The 27,025-nt window shown below is 38.4% G+C and overlaps 1 protein-coding gene across 1 annotated transcript in view; it reads left to right on the top strand.

Annotated features, from left to right (window-relative positions):
• The window catches only part of HPSE2 (heparanase 2 (inactive)), a 730,895-nt gene that overhangs the window by 489,793 nt on the left and 214,077 nt on the right, over positions 1-27,025 (top strand). Inside the window, exon 7 of the mRNA XM_069067170.1 lies at positions 19,231-19,324. Within this exon, the coding sequence (XP_068923271.1) occupies positions 19,231-19,324 (94 nt within the window). The remainder of the gene's footprint in view (positions 1-19,230; positions 19,325-27,025) is intronic.

Here is a 27,025-nt window from a genome sequence, read left to right as displayed (position 1 = left end):
AAGAAAGAAAGAAAGAAAGAAAGAAAGAAAGAAAGAAAGAAAGAAAGGAAGGAAGGAAGGAAGGAAGAAGGAAAGAAAGGAAGGAGGGAAAGAGAAAGGGAAAGAGGATGGGAGGGAAAGATGGGAGGAGAAAAAAGAAAGAAAAGCAGGGAAAAAGGAGGAGAAGGAGGAAAGGTAAGGTAGAACATAATACCAATATTGGAGGACAGGAACGACATCCATATTTTAAAACTTTTCATGCTTTAACAAAAGATAAACTTTAGATGTTGGTCTTCACACAGTATTTTACCTCCAAATAATCAGTTTACATCATGGTAAGACGTTGTAATGGGATATCTAGTATACTTAAATCACATGTAATTAGGTTAATCATAAAGAGAGATAATAAGGAAGTTGGGATAGTAAAAAGGGAAGAATGAAACAGAAAAATATAAAGGAAAAATGAAATAACTCACTTTTCTATAATACATTGAGGTTTACAAAGCACTTTCCTTTCAATCCTCTGCAACAGGGAGTAAGGTAGCCCCTGACAAGACCACTGGACAGTCAGAAAGAACTGAGCTTGAATTTCACTTAAGATACCCACTAGCTGTGTGACCCTGGGAAATCACTTCACCTATCAGCCTCAGTTTCCTCATCTGTAAAACAAGGGTAATAATAGTTATAATAATACCTTTGTGGCATTGTTGTGGGGATCAATGAGATGACCTATCTGAAGTGCTTTGCAAACCTCAAAGCACTATATAAACATTAGCTGTTTTAATTATCATCATCTTCATATTATTAATGGGTAAACTGAGGCCAAGAGCAGAAAAGTGATTTACCAAGGGCATTGTAATGGATTAGTGGAGATTTAGGATAAGAACAGAGGTCTCCTGATTTCCAAGCTACTGTTTTGTTTTATTTTTCCCTCTGTACCCTCACATCAGAGAGCAGAGAAGGGCACAGTGCAGGAGAAGAAGAGTTCCAAGAATACAATACCATTTGCCTTTTATAAATTAAAATATTGGAAACAAGACCACCCAGGAAGCTTTTGTCAGGCCTCTTCCTTATAAAGAAGATGGGCAGAAGAGAGAGAGCATAAGTCCAAGGCGAGGGACCCATTGCCAAAGACAAACTTGGGTCTGCATACTTGGCTGTTTAGCTTAGGATCAGGCCTACTTGGCACTGGCATGCTTGGCAAGGTTGGGGATGAGAAGAAATCACCTCCCTTCTCCTTAATTTGGCATATGTATGTCTTGAAAATAACATCTGTCTTAGTTGAGAGAAAAGTTTCCACATCATAGAAGAAACATTAAAAATTATTATTAAACCAGTACTTTAAATTGCTTTTTCTTAGTGGTAATTTAATGAGCCAAGACTTTAAAGTTCAGCAAATGGGACATAATTACATTTCACCTTAGTCTCAAAAATGGCATGTGTCATTCCCTTCGATGCTAACTGGCAAGTACCCAGCCTCTTTAGGGCCAACTGGAACAAGGATTAACCCCTTACTCCAAGGTGTTACAAGACTGGGATCTTCAAGGAGTAATGGATATTCCTACAATTATCATGGCCATGTGACCCATGACTTCTACCTTTGGGGAAGTAAAACTTAAACCTACTAGATAGTTTATGTTGTTGGTTTTTTTCTCTTTTTTAAATTAAAATACTTGTACATATTTAAATAGAGTAACTCCTCTTTGGGGGGCCTAGGTAAAGAAATGGATACAAATCAGCTAAGAATGGGAAGTAATTGTTGAGTTGCCCCACTATAAAGAATATCGACATTGATTTATTAACAAGCATTTACTAAGGGGTAAGTAGGATGCAAGGCTCTGGGGATATAAAGAAAATCAGAAGCACCCCCTTCCCTCAAGGAGCTTACACTAAACTGGAAGAAAGGAAAGTATATGCAAGTGAGTTAATACAAGATCATTCCAGACAGGAAAGGGCAGCAACAGGTTGGGGGAAATAAGCAAAAGCTTGGAATCACAGGTGGTAACTGAATGGAATCTTAAGGGAAGCTAAGGATTCCCCAAGGCTTTTGCCCCCCAGCCCCTCATCACCAGACAGCCTATAGAATATAGCCCATGACATTATATTTACCCTTACTCTGAACAATTTGGAATCTGTTCTCCCCAAACTCAATTCCATCTGTCAAACTATGCCTGGCTTTCCTCTCCTCCTTTATTTCAAATTCTAGGAAGAAATGCTCATTTCTTCCCCCAAAGTTCCCATCATTCCTACTCCCTCACCCAAGCAGCCAGGGACTCTTCTATTGGTGAGAAGTCAGATCCCTAATAGAATATTCATTTGATGCTCCAATGTAATTTATCATTAATGAACATGGCCTTAGACAAACTGAGACCTGGGGAAGACCTTAGTTTAGAAAGAAGGTCATTTACTTTATCCTGGGCTCTCAGTAATCTTGACCTTTGTCTTGCCACTGGACTCATGACTCTGGAGGAGAGAGGGAGACTGAGGACTTTGCCTAGCTAGGCCTCACTTAAATCCAATCAAGGCATCACTCTTGTGATGTCATGGACCACCACCACCACCAAGTCATTGAATAGCAATAGAATTAGGTTGAATTCGAGAAAGAAGGACCTACAGCAACATCAAGTCATTAAATAGCAAGAGAATTAGGTTGAATTCCAGATCACCAGGGGGTACTTCTTGAACAAGATGGCTTTTGACTCATCACTAAAAGGACTCGGAAGCAACTGCCTTCTTTTTCTTTTTGGAAGGGGGAGGGAAAGGCAATTGGGGTTAAGTGACTTGCCCAAGGTCACAAGGCTAGTGAGTGTTAAGTGTCTGAGGCCAGATTTGAACTCAGTTCCTCCTAACTCCAGGGCCGGTGCTCTATTCACTGCACCACCTAGCTGCCCTGGCAACTGCTTTCTTTGCCAAAATGGGGGATTATGAATATTAAACATTGCATATACAGTACTGTCAGGGCTACTTGACATGTTGATTGCTTTGTCTGAACTGCTTTTTAAAAAATTCTTATGTTATGCTATAAGAATGCTCTCTGAGGAGGGAAAGAAGAATATATTTGGAAATAGATACAAAATTTGGAAATAAATACAAAAGGTGCCACCAGCCAAGCCTAATCACATAATTACTTAAGGTTCAGCTTTGGGGCTCAAGTGGATTGGAGGGGAACAAGCAGCTGTGCTTACCTTGTTTACATTTTTTTAGTGATAATTGTTTGTTAATAGAATTGAACAGGAAGAACACAAGATTTGGGTACAGAAGCTTGGCTTACAAACTCTTTATTTACCACTTAGCACTTACCTGACCTCGGACAACCCTATGACCACCTTGAACTTTAGTTTCTTTGTCTGTAAAATGAGGATAATATTACTTACACCTCTTACCTCACAGGGTTATTGTGAAGATCAAATTCTAAGTGATATTATGTATGTAAAGTACTTTGTTATCTGCAAAGTGCTCTGTAAATGTGAGCTATTAGTAACAGTGTCATAGAGAAAATTATTTTAAGAAAAGAAACAAATGAGCTATAAGAGTTTAGAGGATCGTTATGAATCCACATACTTTGATTGTTGCCTTGACAAAGTTACTAGATGAGAAATTTAATTCTTGTCCTCACACACATTATAAAAACATAGCTGTCATTAGCATGTAATTATGTAGTCTTCTTCTCATCAGCATCGTCTCTATCGAATTTAATTAAATTCATTATGTACACAGCCTGTTCAGCAAGTAATAGATGATACAAGATAATGGAAGAATTCATTGGCAAAAATCTCTGCAAGTCATAAATAATTGACAAAATATGCAAATAAGACACTGATTCATAGCCCTTATTAACAATGTCCTTTAAAATACCAGGTGAGCTATATAAACATGTATAAATTATATCAGAGTCTCTTCTAGAGAGGCGACAGCAAAGGGCAATGTGACTTAGCAAGAAGCCTGAATTATGGGATATTTTTTTTAAAATGTAGTCATTACTTTCAAGTACAGGTTAGAGCTTAAGAGGTAAATGGCTACTGAGGGATGTTGAGGTAATTGTTCAAATTCACAAAATTGGCCTCTTTTGAATAATAATATATCATAAATATAATGCTTAGACCCAGATACAAGAACCTAATAAAATGTTGGAGCAAGGAAAGGGTCCTAAAGCCACCATATGATGGGCCCACCTCTCTCCTTTCCCGAAGACTGAAAGTCCCAGTAGTGATATGAGGCACAGAAGGTCATGCCGCCACAGTGGCAAGTCTAGGATTAAGCCCTCCTGGGAGGCTGAGCCAATGGACCCCTGCCTTGTAAAGAAGAAAGGGGTGCTTTGGGACTCAGATATTCCCACAGGCTGGCCAAGTACCTGTATGGCAGCTTAGGCTCACCCACGTCCAGCCAGAGGTATAGAAGAGGCTGAATTAGTGGAATTGAGCAGATGGTGAATTAGACAGGCTCTGGTGAAGGTACAGAGGTCATCCCAATTTTTCCTGTTAATCAGTTACTCTGAGTGTCGTCTAGAGAAGGGAAAAAGTTCTAGATTAGGCATCAGAAGGACTAGATTCTAGTTGGAGTCAGAGATCTGAGTCTGAATCCTAGCACAAATCCTATGTATGAAATATTGGCTTCTGGTTTCTTTGTGCATTGTGATGTATGAGAAGTCTGAGAGACTTAGTTTCTGGGTAATCATCTTATTAATTATGACTAGTGAATAATTAATAAAAGGATGCTCATTTGGCCTTCTTTCACAAACCAAAAACCCTTCCTGAAGGCCTCAATTCTTAAATACCTTCGGAAGAGTGGGTGTTTCCGACAGGCAGCAATCAACTCTGATTGGTTAACAATGACGGAATGAATATTATAATGAGAGGGGGACCTATTCTAATGAGGAGCTAGGGGATGTGAGTTTGATTATGTCATTCTTACTCCCAGATCACCCTAGCCTAGGACAATTTAGACAAAGGATCTACCCCGCCCCCTTCCCACCCCCATCCAAGCCTAAGTAGAACACAATGAGCCAGAATTCACCTAAATTAGATTCTTTTTACTCTTTAATCAGAACTAAGCTTCCCCAGCTGGGTGCCTTGGAACAAGATTGAGGTAAATGTTAAATCCAATCTCATTATCAACCCTATTCTTCAGAGGCTGATTTGACCTAGTAGAGAATGAGGAAGTAAGAAGGTAAAAAAATTCCGGATCTCTCCAATATTAACAATTGGTTATTTAAGAATCATTTCTCTCAGTGTAAAATTAGCCAGTTAGACTTAAGGTCTTTAAGGTCTCTTCAAACTTGAATGATTGATGACTCTATGAACAGGCCTGAGATATTCAGAGCTGCTGCTATTTGTCCTTCGTTCTTGAGGAGGACCATGACATTAGGGAGGTGATGCCATGACATACAAGTGAATTGGACTTAAGTGAGGTAGGGCTCTGCAAAGTCACCAGCCTCACTTTCTCCTCCAGAGCCATCTGGGCCTAGTGATCAGATATGAATCTGGACAACTGGATATGGGATATGGGATGCAGTGGGGGACCCTGGCTTTTTCAAGTTAAAATCTGTAGCAGGTCTCAGTGTCACTGAGGCAAAGCACATTCAGTGATTAAGATAATGATAACCAATGTTCATAGCTAGTGCTGGAAGGGACTGTAGTCCAGTTTCCTCATTTTATCATTTCTAAAATGGGGAATCCTAAGAAGCTGAATAGCTTATCTGATACCATGCAGATAGTAACCTGAATGCAAACAGTCCAGCTACTCTCCTCTGCCCTCAGTAAAGAATTTGTACAGCTTTGCACTCACATTGTCATTAGCTTTAAAGAGAAGATTTCCTTTTAGAAGCCTGTGTGGAAAACTGAGCTTGACCTTTTCTCCTATCTGTGGCCAAGGCCCTTAGGAAAAGAAAGAATGGGGCTTGTGATAGACTATTTTATATACAAAATAAATATATTGACACAGTCGATACTAATAACATATTCCACCACTGAAACTTGTCCCCTCTTCAGATATGCATTTCCCTTTGGCAAAACCAGAACCTCAGTGTCCAGAGTTCACAGTCATATGACATTATAGCTGAGAAGGACCTTAAGATAGCATGTCGAGGTAGTTAGGTGGCACAGTGAGTTGAGCACCGGTCCTGGAGTCAGGAGGACCTGAGTTCAAATCAGGCCTCAGAAACATAACACAAAGAAAACTAGCTGTGTGACCTTGGGCAAGTCACTTAACCCCAACTGCCCTCCAAAAAGCAACAACAAAAAAAAAAACTTAAAAAAGAAGATAGCATGTAGTACAACGCTCCTATTTTTACAGAGGAGGAACATAAGGCCCAGGAGTCATACATTTTGATCCTCACAATGATATCACAAGGGGAAAAGGGTGTTTTTGTTGTTGTTTAGTCATTTCAGTACTGTCCAACTCTTTGTGACCCCATTTGGGGCTTTCATAGCAAAGATACTGGAGTGGTTTGCCATTTCCTTCTCCAGCTCATTTAACAAATGAGGAAACTAAGGCAAATAGGATTAAATGACTTTCCCACCATTTGAACTCAGGAAGAAGAACTTTCCTGACTCCAGACCTGGCACTCTGTCCACTGTGCCACCTAGCTGCCCCAAGATGGATGATCTCCCTTCAGTAAGACAGCCCATATTACATCCATGTTCACCATCCTTCGTGACTCTTTCCATGTGAAGGGTCTTGTCCAAAGTCATAAAACAAGAGCATGACAGAGCAGGGTCCAAGGTACATCTCTGAACTCCCATCCTGGTAGTTTCACTTTCAGAATTAGCTTTTGCAAATAAAAATGGGCTGAAATTATGCATGTAGAACTTGGCACCATTTACAGAAGTGCAAAAAACTGCCCAATGCAAATGAACAAAATATTCTCAGATCTTCTGCACTCTGAATTTGAACCGTCATCAAGTTTAAAGAGGAAATTTCCCATCAGAATCCTGTGCTGAGAATTACTCCCTAGTTGACTCCCTCACGTGTCCATTCCTTTCCCACCATGTACTTCTATTTTTCCTGCCTCACCAACTCCTTCTCCTTTCTTCATTTAAACAGATAAACCAACAAACAGACATAACAGCCAAGAAGGAAATTGGGAGCAGGCAGAACAGCTTAGTTTTAATGAGGCTGCAACAAAATGGTTGTTGAATTGAATATATATCTTTTCCCTTTTTCTTAAATTGGTCCCTACCTCATTAACACTCACTGAAGTTGACCATACCTGAGTCTTTGTGTCTTTGTCTTAATCTCTCTCTCTCTCTCTCTCTCTCTCTCTCTCTCTCTCTCTCTCTCTCTCTCTCTCTCTCTCTCTCTGTCTCTCTCCACATATGTATATGTGTGTGTGTATACAAACACAGATATACCTATATCATTGGTTTTCTTACCTTTTTGGAAATTGTTTCACAATAATTAAGCAGGAAGGGAAAGGAATAAACATTTATTAAGCTCCTACTATATACCATGCACTATGCTAAATTTGGTGATCTATATGGATCGGGGAGAAGGAGGAATAGATCAGAATGGTCGAAACCCTTTCAAGATTTCGAAAAATTGATCACTATTGAAAAATAGGCTGCTACTTGGTTTACTGTTATAGCTCATAGGAAAGGAAATCTAACCCCTCTTCTCTGAACCTATAATATCAAGTAATTAAGAGGAGCAGTGACCCAACGCAGTGTTCCCCAATCCTGGTTCGTGGTAGATTTGTACTGGTTCAAAAAAAAAATGTTGACTACAAAATGTCCTAGAATAGCACCTATAAAACTGACTCTTCTTCCTCTTTCCTTTTAATCTTCCTGAAACCTGTTTCTCCCACTGTTGCCTCCTGATCCTCTTTTGAGAGTCAAGAAGCACCACTGCAAAGGGTAGAACAGTACATCACAGAGACATTAAAATACTGCATTACTGCATAGTCTAGACCACATCGGGCCAAAGTATTGCATTAATCCATAACCTAGGCAGCTAGGTGGCCCAGCAAACAGACCTCCATGCCTGGAGTTAGGAAGACCTGAGTTCAAATACCAACTATGTGTAAGTCACTGAACCTGTTTGCCTCAGTTTCCTCATCCTTAAAATAAGATGGAACCAGTAGTCCCTAAATACCTCTCCAACTCTAAATCTATGATTACTATGATCCCCATAGATTGTGTTGAGCAACACTGATCCATGACCCTGAGCACAGGGATTAGCACTAGCTACTGACCATATTATAGAGCAGGTAAAGATCTCCAAGCTGCCTTTTGTCCCTGATAGTTCTGTTTCTGTCACTCATGATAGAGAGGTGTGAAGAGCAGCTGATAGCCAGATCTTTTGGCTCTAATCATGCTTCTTCCTGCTATTAGTTGACACGTCCTTTGGAAAATCACTTTTCCAAAGGAAAAAAAGAGTGATTTTGTGGGAATCACCTCTGAACTAAAGTTGGCCTATATGTCCTCCCAACTTAGACTTTCCATTTATGACAACTCTATAACTCTTAAGACCCCTGTTAGCATTCTTTTTCTGGTTTTAGGAATCTTGACTTCTTGTAGGTAACCAATGCTTTCATACTAGTGAGGAGAAAATGATGCCCTTCAACTATACCTAACTCCTAACTACAATGAACAGTGAATCCCCCAGTCTTCAAATTTATACTGCATATTGGGCCACTAGCTGGTGCAGTGGATAAAGTGTTCATGATTTCAAATCTGTCCTCAGACACTTTACTAGCTATGTGACCCTGGGCACGTCACTTAACCTTGTTTGCCTCAGTTTCCTCATCTATAAAATGAACTGGAGAAGGAAATGGCAAACCACTCCAGTATCTTTACCAAGAAAACCCCAATGGGGTCATGAAGAGTTGGACACAACTGAAAAACAACCGATCAACATTTCCATCAGGCTAGAACCAATTATCATACTTTACACATAATTCTAACAATAGAATGCAAAATCAAATAATGTGACCACTCCTTGGTATTTATTATTCTCACTAATCAGGACCTATCTACAGTTTCTCCATAACTCTTCTAGAAGTCTTCATACTTTAAAAGATTGTGGTATCATGGAAAAAAATGAATATAAGTCTAGGAAATAGGAGAACTGAGTTCTAGTCTTGATTTTACCATGAACTACCCTCTAGGCATGTGATCTTGGACAAGTAAGGGCACCTCTACGGGCTTCTTTTTTTTTTATCTTTGTGATGAATAGATTGGAATAATAACCTTATTCCTGATGCTCACTGATGATGACCGCAACAAGGAGAACAATGAGGAGGAGGAGGAGGATGAAGATGATGATGATAAGTAGTGTGGTCTTTGTGGATAGAGATTGTTTTCTCAGAATCAGGAAGACCTGCTTTCGGATCCTTCCTTTGACTCATACTTGTGCCCTGACTCATCACTTAACATCTTATGTCTAAATCAACTCTCTAAGACAGCAAGCTGCAGAACAGTTACTCCTCCACATTGGTAGAGAGAGTTTGTTACACCAATGAACACACTGGTTCAGACATGATATGAGAGTGAGGACATTTCATTCATCCTAGCTTACTTTCGTATGTAACACTCTGAGTCTGGGATTGTATGGCCTGTCTGGAGAGGACAGTGCTTGAAATAAAGGAATGACTGTCTAATAGTAGAGTTTCAGGAACTTGGATAGGAGAGTAATTTCTAGCAGGAGGACTACCTAATTTCTTTTCTTTTTCTTTTTTGCTTTTTGGAGGGGGGAATGCAGGGCAATTGGGGTTAACTGACTTGCCCAAGGTCACACAGCTAATAAGTGTTAAGTGTCTGAGAACGGATTTGAACTCAGGTCCTCCTGACTCCAAGGCTGGTGCTCTATTTACTGCACCACCTAGCGGCCCCAGTCTAATATCTTTTCAATTGTACTATACAGGAAGCCCTTCCTCCACCACAGTACAAAGTCAGGAGAATCAGTAAAACTGGGATTTTATCCCAGCTCTGCTATCAGTACTCTAGTCAAGTCACTTCTGTCCCTGAGACTCAGATCATTTCTCTGTACATGGTCAGACAGATGATCTCTAAGGTTTCCAGCAGGAAGAGTCTATAAAAATCTATGCTTAAGTACTTATTGCTTTCCAACCTGGTGACTTGAAATGAAACCCTGGCCTTTTCTCTTCCTCATTTATGAAAGTGGAGAAAATGACTCCTGCCTCTAATCTTTGCAGAGGAACCCTTGAAGGCTTTGTAGAAAATGATGGAGCACTTCATGATCTTTGCAGAAAGATGCTCTGTAAATGCCAGTGACCACGACCATATTAATTACTTAACCCAAACTGACTCTTGGCTGCTATGGAACTTCCAAAGGCCAATTTCAGCCTTAGGAAAACATGGAAGTGTCTAACATATGCTCTCAAGGGGAAATCCTTTCAAAACAGGCCAGAGGTTAATGGTTTTGTGATCCTTTCTTGCCCTGCTTTTCATAAAGAAAAAAACATCTGAGTTGACAGGAATGGAAAGTGAACTGGATGAAGAATAGGACCCCATAGATCTTCTTCAGCTCTGAATAGAGTAAAGACTTCATTTGAGAGGAAGAAAAACAATGCAGAGAAGAGTAATAAGAAGGTCTTTTCTGGGAAATCACAGTATTCTGGTGGCTAGATATAGTCTTTATGAAATCTGAAAGTCCTTTGCTTTCTGCTTTTTCTCTTTCTTTTTGGTCACCTGACCTCTATCAGGGCTGTCTAATGCAAGAAAGAATGATCACGCTTTTCTTTCCCTCTTTTCCATTCCACAGCATGGCAACATGGGCCAGGTGACCTTTCCTTTCCATCTTACAATGTGGCATGTAAAGCACCCTATGATTAGGAGCTCTAAAAGAATGAAAATCAAATTATATCTCAGCTATATTCATCATAGGAGATTCTGCAAAGAGCACTGGTCTAGGTATAAGAAGACTTGCCTTCATCTAAGTCACTAATAAAAATGTCAACCAGCACAGGGCTGTTTCACTTTTGCCTTTAAGCACTTAAGTAAACGCATATCATTTGCCTGATTCAAGGATAGATCCTTGAGTTTCTCTCCTATGGATTCCTCCACTTTGACCTCAATCTATTAATGACCAGACTTTGGAGCTGTTCATTCAAAGAGTCCCAGATTCATTGAACTGAATTATCATTTAGCACTCTTCTCTCCATCTTGGCCAGAAGGTTAGCATGAGTTGTTGGGTCATTTTTTTAGGAATGTCCAACTCGGGGCGGCCAGGTAGCACAGCGAGTAAGAGCACCGGCTCCAGTGTTGAGAAGACCTGGAGATCGAACCCCGGGCTCAGACACTTAGCACCCATCCAGAAACACCTGGTCGTGTAACCTTGAGCAAGTTACTTAATCCCAATTGCTTAGGGGCGGCCAGGTAGCTCAGCAAGTAAGAGCACCGGCTCCAGTGTCGGGATGACCTGGATCAAATCCGGCCTTAGGTACTCAGCACCACACCCAGAAATAACTGGCCATGTAACCTTGAGCAAGTTACTTAACCCCGATTGCTTTAAAGAAAAAAAAAAGGAATGTCCAACTCTCCGTGACCCCATTTGGGGTTTTCTCGGCAGAGATATGGGAGTAGTTTGCTGTTTCCTTCTCCAGTTCATTTTACAGATAAGGAACTGGGACAGATATAGTTAAGTGACTTGCCCAGGATCACATAGCTAGTAAGTGACTGAGGCCATATTTGAATTCAGGAAGATGAGTCTTCCTGACTCCAGCACTCTATCCACTCCATCACCTAACTGACCCAAAGAGCATGAGAGACTTTGTCAAATACTTTGCTGAAGTCTGGGTCAATTATATGACATCCCCCCAGGTGACCTCCCCCAATCCACAAACCTAGTCAGCCTGTCAAAAAGTGAAATGAAATTAATCTTCCATGACCTCCATGGTACAGTAGAAAGGGTACCAACTCTGGTGTCAGAATTCTTGGGTTCAAATATCACTTCTGGTATTGTGAGCCTGGACAAGTCATTTAACTTTCCTGGGGCTCAGTTTCCTCATCTGTAAAACAAAGAGGTTAGATAAAAGGACTTTGGAGGGTTCTTCCCAGCTTCACATCTATGATCCTGTGGGATATTTGTGATCACTTCTTTCTGAGATGGTTACTGCTCAGATGTTTAATAATACATTCTAGGATTTTGTGAGCAAAATCCAGCTCATCCCTACCAATGGTTTAGTGGCCAAGGGTGGGGAACCTGTGGCCTCAAGGCAACATGTGATCTTCTAGGTCCTTGGGTTCAGCCTTTTGTCTGAGTCCAAGTTTTACAGAACAAATCCTTTTAGTAAGGGGATTCATTTTGTGAAGTTCAGATTTAGTCAAAGGGTCACACTTGAGGACCTAGAGGGCCACATGTGGCCTTGAGGCTATAGGTTCACCACCCCTAGAACTTTAGTCATTGTATTTGTCAGTTCTTTCAAGCACAGAGCCTGGTGACTTAAACTCATCATAAGCAGTGACATGGTTTCTTATCTCTTTACTTTTATTGGATTTCTATTTCCTATTTGCCCTTTTTGTTCTGTGCTGTAATACAAAGATAATTCTCCATGAGAGGAAAAAAAAACAAAAGCTAAATTCAAGTTGAATAGTTCTACATTCTCTCTTTCATTTGATATTATCATTCCTTCTATCCCAAGCAAAGGCTCTGTTCCTTTCTTTGGTCTTTTTCTTTTCTGAGTATCAGGACACACTTATCACCCTTTTTGTTCATCCCTGGCATCAGCTCATTCTGAGCTTTAGTGCTCTGGTCATTTTTCATATAGAACTGTGCTATGCTTTTGTATGGATTCTCCTTCACCTGCCCCTACTATTATTTTTCTATATGAATCTTTTTTTAAAGAAAACCAAAGTTTTATACTATAGAATATTTTATGAAATAAAGGGTAGAGGTGATTATAACAGATAAATATATATTTTTATTACATGGAATTGAAAAATTTCTTCACAAACAAAATGCATCAAGTATAATAAAGGAACTTAAATGGGGGAAATATTTATATCAGATTTCTCATTAAGAGTTTGATATATGACAGCTAATAGAAATATTCAACCAAGAATCATTCCCAATGGGTAGTTGGTCAAAATAAACACACAGTTCTCAAATGGATTATGAAGCACTAACAACAACATGAAAGAAAGTTCCAAATCACTAATAAGAGGACTTCAAATCAAAATAACCCTGAGATTTCCCCTCATACCCAGAAAATTGGCAAAGATGGTAAGAGACTGGAATAATTAACATGTTGAAAGGATCATGGAAAAAAAGAAACATGAAACATTATTCGTTGAGCTGTAAATTGGTACGGCTATTTCAGATAGCAATTTGAAAATGAGCAAAATGAAGTTGCCAAAATATCCATACCTTGTGATGTAGAAATTCCACTACTAGGCATGTATTTCAAGAAATTCATTTCTAAAAAGAAATGTAAGTAACAGATCATGAATCTCGTAACCTACGAATGACAGAAGTAACACTATTTTTAAACGAAAAAAATTTTAAGTGTATACTATATACAACAAACTGTAGTACCATTCTTTGTGGTAGCAAAGAATTAGAAACAAAGTAAATGCCCTTTGGGGAATGGCTAAGTAAATTTTCATACATGAATGTAATGGAATATTACTGTACTATAAGAAACAATGAATATGATGAATAGAAGCATAGAAACTCACAAACTGATGCAAAATGAAGTAAGCAAAGCCAAGAAAACTATATATACAATGACTATAGCATGTAAATGGAAAGAATAAAAACCACAAAACAATTGAAATTAATGTTGTAAAATTACAAAGCACAAATATGGCCCCAAATAAGAGATGAGAAGATACACTCCCACCTCACCCCCACTACTGTGCAGACTGTGAGGGGAGTCCACAGGCATGAAACATTGGAATATATTATCAGATATTTTTTATGGTTTGAGTTTTTGTTTGTTGATTTTTCTCCCCCTTTTTCTATTAAAATTTTTTTATATGAGATGGGTCTCTGGAAGAAGGGTGGGAAAGGAATAAAGGGAGAAATATAGACTATGTAAAAACAAAAGATATCAATAAAATATATATTTAAAGTAATTGTATAATACAGTGAGTGATGCCATTCAAAGCAAGTGAGGTTTCTGCTTGTTTCTGCACTTAAGACCCCCATAGTGCTCTACTTTTAGTCTTTGTGTCTAGTTTTATAAGTTTTACATGTCTTCCCCCACTACCACTTAATCCTAATTGAGAAAAAAATGGCAGCCACCTTCTCTCAGACAACTTACATCCCCCTTCTAATTTAGTGCTTCTGCCATGACCAGCAGCTGTAGTTCTGAACCTTGTCATGTTGGCAAACTTAAAGAAGGTTGCTTTTTTTGTTTGTTTTGTCCCCTCCCCCTTAACCTTGCATATAACAAATTCAGTCAATAGAGATCCACTCACTTTACTTATGGGGTTATTTGCTATTCTCACTTCTTGGGGGAGAGAGCAGAGGTATGGGTGATATTACCTCTCTGTCTCAGAGAACCTCCTCACAAGTGCTCAGGTATTTTCCCTATAGCAAACCTAAAGGACCATTATTTTGCAAGCTTTTCTGACTCAGGTTGAAATCTTGGCAGAGGTCCTTCATTTTTTTAAAATTTCCCTATGTTTTGTGGGACCCAACTGAAGCAAGGGGACAACTGGAAAGACAAGCTGTATTCCTGTAGCCATTTTGTAAGGCATTTAGTTTTTCCTTTCATATGGACATAAAAATAAAACCTAAATATCTTAACTACCTCTAATACAAACCTTTGCTAATTAGTAGAGGAATAAGTGTGCCAGATGCCTGCCACAGAGCAATTTCAGGCATTGTCCTATTATATTGAAAGGTTGCCCATGTCCTTACCCAAAATATTGCTGGCGCTGACAACCATGCCTTCTTCCCCTGGGGATAATGTTCAGGCTGCTTTTGCTGCCAGAAAAGAACATTAGCACATCATTCTTCTTCTGCTTCCCTTCACTTACTCCACCTCCCATTTCAACATTAAAATGTGTTATAGAAAAAAAAAACCAGAGGCCACATTGGCATATTATGGTACATAAAGCACATTAGTAACAATAAATAGAACATAAATCCCTTGGACAGGTACTTGTTAAGCACTGGATTTTATATAACACCTCAGTGCTCAGAAAAAATGTAATAATATTTATAATTGATGATTGAGTCCTCTGACTTATTACTATAGCATGAATTTTAATGTGATAGTTATCAGGTGACATCATTCATGTCCCCAGAAAAGCATCTCTCTATCTCTTTAACATCTCCATCTTTAATTGTACCATATTGTGTATTTCAACAAACATTCATTAAGTACCTACTATGCATCAGGAGCACATGATTAATGAAGACTTGTTTTCAGTGGGCTGGGGGACATGGAAACTCCTTTTGATATTTTTAAAAAAGGATCTTATTTTCTTCAGTATTTTTAGTCAATACATCATATTCATTTCCAGATATATTCCTCTGACCCTCTCTACCCAACAAGTTATCCTTGTAATAAAGATTTAAAAAGGAAAAGGAAAAAATAAATCAATAAAACTAATGAACATATGAACTACATATGACTATATATGTAAATTCTATATCTGGAATCACCCCCTTCTGTAATGATGATAGGGAGGGAAAGAACTTTGGGTTACTAAAACTTTATACTCAAAGTCATAAACTGGCAGAACTAGAATTAGCAACAAAAATTATAGAATTTAGCAATTCAACAATTATCAAAATTTTAAGAGATCTTCTAGTCCAAGATTTTTAATCTGGGATTTGTGAACTTGTTGCTGTATTTACATTTTGATAACTATTTCATATAATTGGTTTCTTTTGTAGTCTATATGTGTTGTTTTTATGCAATTAAAAGCATTAGTCTCTAGGCATCACCACATTGCCAAAGGAGTCTGGGACACACACACACACACACACACACACACAAAAGGTTTAAGAATCCTTGGACTAGTACTATCTCATTTTGCAGTCAAAGAAATGAGGGCTTTCTTTGAACTGGCATTCATTCTCTTTGAGTGTTTTGTGTACTAGACAGTTCAGGACTCTGAGAAGGGAGACAATCTCATTTTAAAGAAGGTAGAAAAGAAAAACAAAGCTGATGCAAAGTACCACTGAGGGAGAATGGTAAGGGATGCTTCTTATTATAAGCCCAAGGTAGGCAACTTAGGGGGAGGGGCTAGCACCCATTTATAAATATTTATAGGGACTCTTCAGTCTTCTACTATGTTTGGATTAGAGGTGTTGGAGTAGATTTTATAGGTCTAACACAGTTCTCATAATTATCGTCTTGCTGAGGTTCCCCCACTTTGGTGAGAAAGGCCCCAGTTTTATGGAATATCTGCCTTCCTCTAACAGGCTGAGTGTTATAATTCTTAGCAGACTGTCTTTTCTTCCCCACAGAGCAGGAGGCGACAAAGTAGATGCGGAAATTCCTGAACATTGGGAAGTCTACTCTAATGCAATTATCTGAAATAAAAGAAGGGGTCAGATAATAAGGGGCAAAGGTTTTTCCTTTTAAAATAAAGGGAGGGGTAAACAAAACCAGCTGCCCTATGAAACAACCAGCTTTCCTCATTAAATATTTTAAAAGGCTAATGAGTGCAAGTGGCTAATTATAGTGAAATCCAGAGATGGAACCCAGAGGAGAGGACCCAGCCTCCAGATCAGATCTCAGCTGGCAGGGAAGCTAGGGAGGCAGACTCCTTTCATAGACCAAAAGAACCTCACTTGCTGAGTTGGAAGCTAGGAATAAGCAAATGGACTGGAAGATTCCAATATTGTGGTCTATGTCATATCTGGTATAATATTAAGAAACTCATCAGGTCAGAGACCTTGGGTCCAAATGCCCTCATTGTTTACTACCTACGTGACCTTGGACAAATCACTTAAATGATGTCACTCTCTCTTTTCTCATATGTAAAGTGCAACAGGACCTCTGAGGTCCCTTTCAACTCTATGAACACATGTCACTGTGCAGCAGATTAGGAGACCTGTTTGAGACAGAGGTGAATAATGGGACATTATTGGAGGAGTAGAGTGGTCAGTTTTAAAAGTTAAAATGCCAATTAATGAGGGAAAAGAAAAAAAGTTGAATATATAAGTAAGTCGTAGTCCAAGATTCAGAAGATTTCCTTAACCATCCTCAGCCAGGTGTGTGCTATTTAGTACCTAACTTCTTTTAAAAGATATAATCACCTATCATAAGAAATTAAACAGCTCCTTGCACAGCACAAGCGTTTTAAGTTTATAAAATTTCAATTGTTTCATAAAAGCAGTTTCTACACATAAGGTGACAAAACCCATAAAGACTTCCTTTTTTTTCCCCTCCAATTATCAAGAATTTATTTTTTTCTCTTTCTCTCCTCCCCTCCTATCCCTTGGGGGAGAAGGAAATAACAAAGAAATGCAAAACACTTGTAACAAATAAACAATAGTCCAACAATAATAAATAGTCACATTGACCGTGTCCAAAAATATGGGTCTCTAATATGCATATTAGTTCTTTACCATGAGATAGTCAACATGTCACATCACTGATACTCTAGAATCATAATTAATCATTGAATTAAGTCTTTCAGAATTGTTTGTTTTTACAATATTTATGCTATAATATAAAATGCTTTTCTTATTCTGCTCACCTCACTCTGCATTAGTCTTCCTGGTTTCTCCTCCTTTTCCTCCTCCTCTTCCTCCTTCCTTCTTTTTCTCCTCTTTTTTTTTTGAGATGGGGCCTTCCTCTCTTTCCTAAACTGGAAGTGAAGTGAAAAATTAAATGTATTTTTTTTAACAGAGTTCCAAATTGTTTTTCAAAATGGCTGGATCAATTCACATTCTCTTTTTCCAAAGCTTCTCCAACATTTGTCTTTTTCCTTTTTTGTTAACTTTGCCAATATGATGGATGTAAGGTAGAACCTCAGAGTTTCTTTAATTTTCAATTTTTAAAATATTAATAATTTGGAGAGTTTTTTTTAATTTGGCTATAGATAACCTGGACCTTTTTTTTCCCTTGACATCTTCCTGTTCATATCCTTTGATATTTTATCAATTAAGGAATAGCTCTTATTCTTATGTATTTGAATCAGTTCCTTATGTGACATATATGATTCTGCTACTGATTAACATGGAAGCTTTGCCCTGCTCCATTTCCAAAATAGGCTGTTTTGATTCTCTTTAGGCAACCTAGTGGCCTCTAGATATTGGGGTCTCACCATATTGGTGCCAGATATAGTTCAGACACCCAATTGACTTAGCCTACTTCAGCTAAAACCATTTGAGGTTTTAGACTTTAGACTCAAGAGGTCCATCAACCTCCATTTGTCCACTATCAGGGATTATAGGTATATACCACTATACCCAGTTCTTTCTTCATTTCTTATAGTATAAAAGTAGTCCATTACATTCATATATGATACTTTTTCTCCAGTTCTTTGCTACAACAGAGTTGCTATAAATATATATTTGTGCACATTTTAATCTATATTTATCAGTCTAGATAGATAAATGGATGGATGGATGGATGGATGGATGGATGGATGGATGGATGGATGGATGGATGGATGGATGGGTGGATAGATAGATGGATAGATGGATGGATGGATAGATAGAAAGAGAGATAGGGAGATAGATGGATAGATAGAGAGAGAGAGATGGATAGATAGATATACCATAGTACCTTTTCCTCTTTCTTTGTTCTCTTTGGGGTATAATCATAATAGATATATCCCTAGGTTAAAGGCCATGAACAGTTTAGTACTTTGGGGAGCAACATTCAAAATTACTTTTTAGAATGATTAGAAAGCCACATTAGGAAAAGAGCATATTTGGGGATTTTTCTACACATCTCTACATATTTTAAATTACTTTTAGTGATCAAGAAAAAATTAAATGCAAGTTCTTCCTATTCCAATTTAAAACTCTATTATGAAGCACTTCTTTGGGATAATTTTGTGTAAAAGAATTGCATTGCCTAAAACTATTCTCCATTGTCTAATTTTTATTATGACATTTTAAGCAGCTTCTGTATAATTTCATATATTTTATGGACTAAGGTTGAAAAATTACTGCACTAGGCTGGGTTGGAAGTAGAAATAGAGAAGATAAGAAGCATATGACTTTTTTTTAAGAAAACTCTGAGGCAAAAGTTTAAGAGATCCCTTGAAATATAACATGAGGTTTTCTTAGTCAAAATAAATGATCATGAACTAGGAAAAAAATATTTGTGGTCCCTTGTGCTAAATTTTATCTAATTCTCCTTTTTTCCTATTCTAGTTACTACATTGATGGCCGAGTGGTCAAGGTAATGGATTTCCTGAAAACCCGTCTTTTGGACACACTCTCCGACCAGATTAGGAAAATTCAGAAAGTGAGTAAAAGGTATCCTGGAATAAAGATAAGTGAGCTTCAGGGTGAGACATGGAAAAGTGGGCACAGTTTTACATCTGCACATCAGGGGCAGGACAAGGTGAGACTGGAAGGAGCCCTCCTATAATGTTCATGGGAAATTGGCCTTGAAAGAGACTCCTGTCCTCTAGAGCCTCATTGTGTGGCATTTTGGTTTGGGAGTGGGATTTGTTGTTATTTTAGTGGTTGAGTTGCCTAAAGTTAATGGTAATTAACAAACCTACCTCAACGAATAAAGAGGTGGATGGCATACATTTCTATAGTGGAGTCTTTGTCAAAATTGTGGTTTGAAAGATGTACTCAATTCATTCAGCAGGCATTTATTAAGTATCTACTTAATAGTGTTTAGAGGGTGTTTAGAGTACCATGGTAGATATTTAGGGAGGTACAAAGTTTATCTAGAGCATGGTCCCTGCCCTCTTGGATTTTAAAATAAATAGGTAGGTAAATAACAAACATTGGTAACGTTAACATAATATTAATTGAAACCACAGTAGAGTTGCAAAACAAAGTACTCTCTGAGGTCTGAAGAAGGAAGTTGTTGCCTCAGAGTTTTGTTCTTGGTATTGCTTCTATGTCAGTGTTTGACTGAGAAAAATATAAGATAATAAATTTTTTTCCAGAGGAAGAAGAAAAAAAAAACCTGGTGGAAGCTGTGTATCATATCACTGTAGTGGAAGTAGCACTGGCCTTGGAGGGAGAAGGCTTGGGAGTGATTCAGGCCCCTGGAACAACTAGCTGGATAACCTTGGACCACTTGGGTCTTCATTTCTATATCTATAAAATAGGAAGAATAGCACTTGCACAAATTATTTCCTGGGTATAAATGAGTGGTGTGAATGAAAATAATTTGTAATTAAAAAGGGATATTTTATTGACTGCTATTATGAGTTATATTGTCAGGCTATATCCTTTTTTTCCCTCTTAAGCCATAGTATTGTGTGCCTGCAGTATATGTGTGTTGCTACTCTATGGAGCTCTTTCAACTTTGGGAGCAGAATTAAAGAGACAACTGATTTTCTCCTGGGAAATAGACCTCTAAATTTGGTATATAGTCTACTTTCTTAGGGTAGCTGGGTGGCACAGTGGATAGAATGCCAGACCTAGAGGGAGGAAGACTTACCACACTGAGTTCAAATCTGACCTCAGATACTTACTAACTGTGTGACCCTGGGCAAGTCACTTAATCTTGTTTGCCTCAGTTTCTTATCTGTAAAATGAGCTGGGAAAGAAAATGGCAAACCACTCCACTATCTTTGTCAGCAAAACCCCAAATGGGGTCATGAAGAGTTGGAAACAACTGAACAACATTAACTACTTTCTTAAGCAAATTAAATGATTAATTAGGAAAACAGAACTCTATAATTTGCATGTAATTAACTATAAAAGGATATTCCACAAGAGTATAAAAGTATCTTAAGATCTAGATTCATGAAACGCCCAATGTAACTAATATTATTCACGGTTTATACTGATCAGTAAGATAGGGAATTTTCCTACAGCATGTAAACACAGTACTTTTTCCTGAATATCTGATAAAGGACCCATGCAGAGTCCCATTCCATAAACTTCTTCAATTTCATCCAACAATTAAGTGTCTACCATGTGCAAGGTATTGTGGGTGCCCAAGCAGAAACAAAAAAAAAAAATTCTTTTCCCTCTAAAAGTTTATACTGGACTAGAGGATTATGTAAATATAAGGTAAGTAAATAAAAGGTCATTTAAAATTTTTTTTAACATTTTAATTTAAAGTTTTCAAATTCTATCCCTCCTTTCTTCTTCTCTGCTCCCTCCTCCCTGAGACAGTAAGCAATCAGATATAGGTCATACATGTGTTATTATGTAATGAATTTCCATATTTGTCATTTTGTACAAAAAGACTCAAAGAAACAAAATGAAAGACAAAGTGAAAAATAGCATGCTTCAGTGTGTACTCTTTAATATCACTTATTTCTCTGGAGGTGGATAGTATGTGTCATAAGTAGACCTTTGGGATTATCTTGGATCATTATATTTCTGAGAATAACTAAGTCTTTCACAATTCTTCATCAAATAATATTGCTGTTACTGTATACAATATTTTTCTGGTTCTGTTCACTTCACCATGCATCAGTTCTTATAAGTCTTCCCAGATTTTTCTGAAATCATCCTGTTTGTCATTTCTTACAGCACAGTAATTACAGTCATATACCTGATGGGCATCCCTTTTCTTTCCAAATCTTAGCCATACAAAAAGAACTGCTATTAAGTTTTTGTATAAATAGGTCCTTTCCCCCTTTTATGGATGTCTTTGGTATATAGACCTAGCAGTGGTATTGCTGGATCTAAAGGTATTCACAGTTCTGTAACCCTTTGGGCATAATTCCTAATTACTCTCCAGAATAGTTGGATTAGTTCACAATTCCACCAATAGTGCATTAGTGTCTGAGTTTTCACACATTCCCTTCCAACATCTATGGAACAATTTCATTTGTTCCCCATTCAATCTTCTCTCCCTCCTTCTTCCAGTGCAATTTTCTTTCTTATCTCTTTATTTTTTTTTTGTTTTTTTTTTGGGGGGGGGGGGTATCATTCCATCAAAGTAATCTTATATCCATACCTTTTGTCTACATATACTCCTTCTAATTGTTCTTATAGTAATAAAGTTGAGTTACAAATATTATCTTGCTGTATAGAAATATAAACAGTTTAAGCTTATTAACTGTCATATTTTTTTTCTTGTTTCTTTTTTTACCTTTATATGTTTCTGTTGAGCAGGGGTGAGGAACCTGCAACCTCAAGGCCACATGTGGCCCTCAATGTCGTCAAGTGTGGCCCTTTGACTGAATCCAAACTTCACAGAACAAATCCTTTCGTTATTTATTTTTATTATAAATTATTCATATTTATATTATATATTTATATATACATATTGTATATATTATATTTATTTTGTTATTTATTTGTTTTTCCAGTGAGAAACTTCATATTTTCTTCTATTTTTTTTTACTTTTAAAATTTTGTTTTATTGTATCTTGATATCTCATAGAGTCACTGGTTTCCATTTGTTCAATTCTAATTTTTAAGGAATTATTTTCTTCAGTGAGCTTTCCTAATTCCTTTTCCATTTGGCCAATTCTATTTTTAGGGAATTCTTATTTTCCTTGGTAAATTTTTGAATATCTTTTCCCATACTATTGACTTTTTTTCCACATTTATCTTGTCCTACTCTCATTTCTTTTCCCAATTTTTCTTCTTCTCTAATTTGCTTCTTAAAATCATTTTTAAGCTTTCCCAGGAATTCTTTTTGGACTTGAAACCAAATTACATTTTTCTTTGAGGCTTCACATGTAGCCATTTTGACACTATTGTCCCCTTCTAAGTTTATGCCTTGATCTTCACTTTCACCTTAGTAATTTTCTGTAGTCAAACTCTTATTTTTATTTTTTGCTCATTTTTTTCTGTCTGTTTTGCAGGGGACTTCATGTTTTTATGTGAGAGCTGGGCTCTGGTCCTACACTCTCCCAAACTTTTTTGTTAGGGCTCTGAGTCTTACTGCTGGCTTTCACTGGGCTTCAAGGCTTAGCTGCTTGTTTTCTCTAGGGGGTAGGCTTCCTTTCTGGCTTGTACTGGGGGGGGGGGGGGGGGGTAGAGCCTCCCCACTGACCTCGCTTGGGTGTGGGTTTTAGCTGTTGGCCTGTTCCACAGGTGAGGCCTTTCTGCTGGGTTGCTATGGTAACAGTCTTTCTGGTGGCTGGCCCTGAGATCTTGTTGCTTGTCTGCCCCAGGGGTGGGGCCCTGCTTTGGGTTGCTATGGAAACAGGGTCTGTCTTCTGGTAGACTCCAGAGGTGGGGTCTTACTCTTGGCCAGCCCCATGGTGGGGCTTCACTACTAGTCAGCACTTGTGTCAAGGCCTCACTGGTGACTGGTGCTGGGGTTGGGGTCACTGGGGTGGGGCCTTGCACAGAATTTAGCCAACTATAACATGAACAGAAGTCTCTTAATGCAACTTTAGCAGCTTTACAGAAGTGCCACTCCCATTAAGGGATTTGAACAAGGGATGAAACCACAGAGTTTATGAGGATAATTTTTATTCAAATGCTACTTGATCGAAAACCTGTCTTGCTTCCCCTCAATTAGGTCTCATAAAATATCTTATTCTTCTATGTGATGGATAGGATCTCATCACATTTCTACTCATATGGTTGTCATCTATGACTATTTCAAAGAGGAATCTTTAACATTAATTATTCATGATACTCAAAATGATTCATAACATGGTAGAAAGGAAAGAGCACTAATCTGTATTTCAGTGCCACCTCTGACACTACTTGTGTGACCTTGAAAAGGTTACATAATGTCTCTAGTATGTCCAAGAACTCTATGTCTTCCATTTCCTCATCTGGAACATGAGGGGATTATATCTAGATCATTTCAACTCTAGAATGATTATCTTATGATGTAACTCCCCTTTACATCATAAATACATTTATATTCCAGTCAAATGAGCCTGCTAGCTGTTCCCCCTACATATCCCCCTCCTTTCTCCATGTCTTTGTACAGGTTGTTTCCCTTTGGTGGAAAACATATTCTCCTCCAATCTTACCTGATAGAATTTCTAGCTTCCTTCAAAGTACAGTATAATGACCACTTTTTCAATGAGTCCTTTTTTGATTTTCCTTCACCCCAATTATCAGTGTTCTGCCCCTCTTGAAATAACATTGTACATATTCTCTTTTTATTTATATGGGTACAGAATATCACAGATTTTTAGAATTGGAAGAGAACTCAGTAGCCATCTAATCCAATTTTTAACTGTAAAGAATTCCTTTCTACAGACCACCTGACAAATGGTCATCAGCTTCTGCCTAAAGACCTCCAGTGAATGTATCTTTAGCATGTGTGCCCAAGGAATTTGTTTATTTTAAAGGTGAACACTAAGATAAAGGGCGTGATTTTTAAAATTCGAACTAAAGAAACTAAAATTAAACTAAAATTCTAACTAAACTTTACTAAAAATACAGACTTGGCAAAGAGCTTCTTTCAATCAAAACCTTCCCCTTTCCTTAAAATACCGACTTGCCTTTTCAACTTTATCTTTTTGGCTCAAAATATTTTCCATTAGCCCTGCCACGAAGGGCTTTACTGGAATTTAAAGGATTGGTCGCAAGAGAAACAGGTTTTTAAAATTTGTATTTTACACTGTTTTGCCTTTTGTACCAATCAGTGGCCCAAAGCTATGTGCCAAGACTGAGCTATGTGGAAAACAAAGTGACTGAGAAGTCAAAGGGAAAGAAAATGTCTGGTTTTGGGTGTGTTTTTTCCCTGACCTGACTATAGCCAATGGGGATCCCTAGCCAAGAGCATGTACCTCCTTTGGGGCAGCAAGGAGGAGGACATGCAGCCTAGCTGGGCTCCACTAAACAGAAGCACCCTCAGAGTGGGGGAAGCAGTACCACAGGGAAGGTGGGGAGGAGGACTCTGGATTCTAGGTACCTGGAGTCACCTGGTGTACCCCTTCCTTTCTCCCACACCAGAGTTTCACAGAAATGGCAGAGGGGAAATGGGAGAAGGAAGCAGAGGTAGTAACAGTGGAGGATGTGACCATCAAGAGGCCTCCCCCCCAAAAAAAATGGGAAAAAGAAGCTCCAAGATGGCAAGAGGGCTGGCTAGCACATTAGAGTATGCCCAGGAACACCTAACATAGTGTATGTGCAGGATAATAATCCTATGTAACCCATTCCAGTTTTGGACAAGTATCTACCCTGTAGAATATAATGTTAGTGAAAGCAAGAACTGTTTCGTTTTTGTCTGCGTATCAGAGCTTAATAGATGTTTCTAAAAATGTTATGAGTGTTAAAAAAAAAACATTGTGTTTAAACGTTTAAACATTTGATGGATTGTAAGTAGCCAACCAGTCAACATCAAATATTTAAACATATGTGTATCTATATTGTTCAAAGTCTTCCTTGGAAATTACACATGGAGACAACCAAGGCCACAGTTACTATTAAGATTTTGCCACAATTAAAGGTGCTTCTTAATTGATAGACAACTAGGGCAATTCCATGGAGGCAGTGACCCTAATTCCGCTCTGAAGCTGAGTTATAGGGCTATAACATGATCATGTTACAAATCTGGAAAGTTAGCCCTCCTCCCCCCGAAAAAGAATTCTCTTAAAATTTTTTTTAAATTCCATTTGCTATACCCTTCCTCCCACCCAGCACCCCTAGCAGCTCTAATCTGGGCAGAGGTTGGACTGCTCTCCATTTTATCCCATGTCCATGGGCCTGTAATCAAGTCCTTAAAAAAAATCTAAGTTTCCCATGAGAACTATCAATTGGACCTCCTCAGTCGGACTCCCATCAATTAGAGCCCTTGTCCATGTGAACACAATCCAATTCTTAAAGAAACTGCAAGTTTCCCATGAGAACAGCCTGTCAAAATGATGCTGTGTCCTGTTGAAGAACTAGAAATTTGGGTTTATAAATACCATAGACAGCTTCAACTCTCTTCCCTCGCCACTGACTCATCAGCCATTTCCCAAACAGTCACATGCTTGGATCTAAACACTAGGCTGACGCAGACAGGCTGGTGATTCTGCATACTACAAATTTTCCCAGATGATATGAAGTCATGACAATTGATCACTGATTCCTGGTCAGTCTTTTCTGAGTTCACACAAGTGTTTCTGGTGGTCTGTTTCCAAACAATGCCCACTGGCAGGATTAAATGCAGAAACTACTGAAGTCCCCTAGCTTGGAACAAATGTGTTCTGGATGTCAAACTTTACATGATACTTAATTATTTTTTTTTCTTGACCCTTGTATCAGGGGCCTCAACAGAAGGTTCTAGTTGGTGATTTTAACTCTAGAACAATTTATCCAAGTTATATTAAACCTCTCTGGGACTCAGTTTCTTTATCTATCAAATTAAGAGGTTAGCCTGTATTACCATTAAGATTCATTCCAACTCTAAATCTGTGATGCTCACAGCAAATTCTATGAAGTTGTCAAGCTAGGGATTGTTGCCTCCATTTTACAGATAAGAAAACTGAGGCTCAGAGAAGTTAAGTGACCTAAGTAACCCTAGGAGTCCAGTGTTCTTCCCCCATACCAGGATGCCTCACCTGTGTTCCTGTAACAATTAGAAATTCTCTTTTGGCCACTCCCTTCAGAAGTTAGGCAACAGGATTACTTTTTAATCGAACCCTCTAATGTATTCCCAGGTCTGTTTACTGCCTTGCCTCTGGACATGAGTGTATTTAGAGGGTATGTCAATACACCCTTTAGGTTTTTACTGCTGGTCCTCCTCTTTCCTTCAGAGGAAGAAAGAACACCTTTGGGCAAGCCTGTACTCCCACCTTTAGAATTAGAAACCCCTGTTATATTAGCTGTTTCCAGAACTTTGAGGTTCAAAGAGTCCCTGCAGTTTGGGTGATAACTTCAAGGAGTTTTGACTCTGAATGCGTGAGATCACTGGTATTTCTGGGCTTGATCTCTCCAGAAGAATCCTGGCATCTCAGCCTGCCTCATCAATTATCAACTCTGTTTAGTGGATATTCACCCCATTGGGGGCTAACTGCTGTTAGCGCAGACACATAAAAAACTGTCCCTGTCAGTCTTAACTCCTCAGGGTTCTTCCTCCCACTCAGGATGAAAAGATGGAATTATAATATATAAC

The sequence above is a fragment of the Petaurus breviceps genome, unplaced genomic scaffold (assembly GCF_028583685.1).
Source record: "Petaurus breviceps papuanus isolate PSGF00001 unplaced genomic scaffold, PetGlider_PUasm1.0 90740, whole genome shotgun sequence".
In the NCBI taxonomy this organism is placed as follows: Eukaryota; Metazoa; Chordata; class Mammalia; order Diprotodontia; family Petauridae; genus Petaurus; species Petaurus breviceps.
The sequence above is the reverse complement of the archived record's forward strand: the minus strand, read 5'-3'. Positions and strand labels throughout refer to the sequence as shown.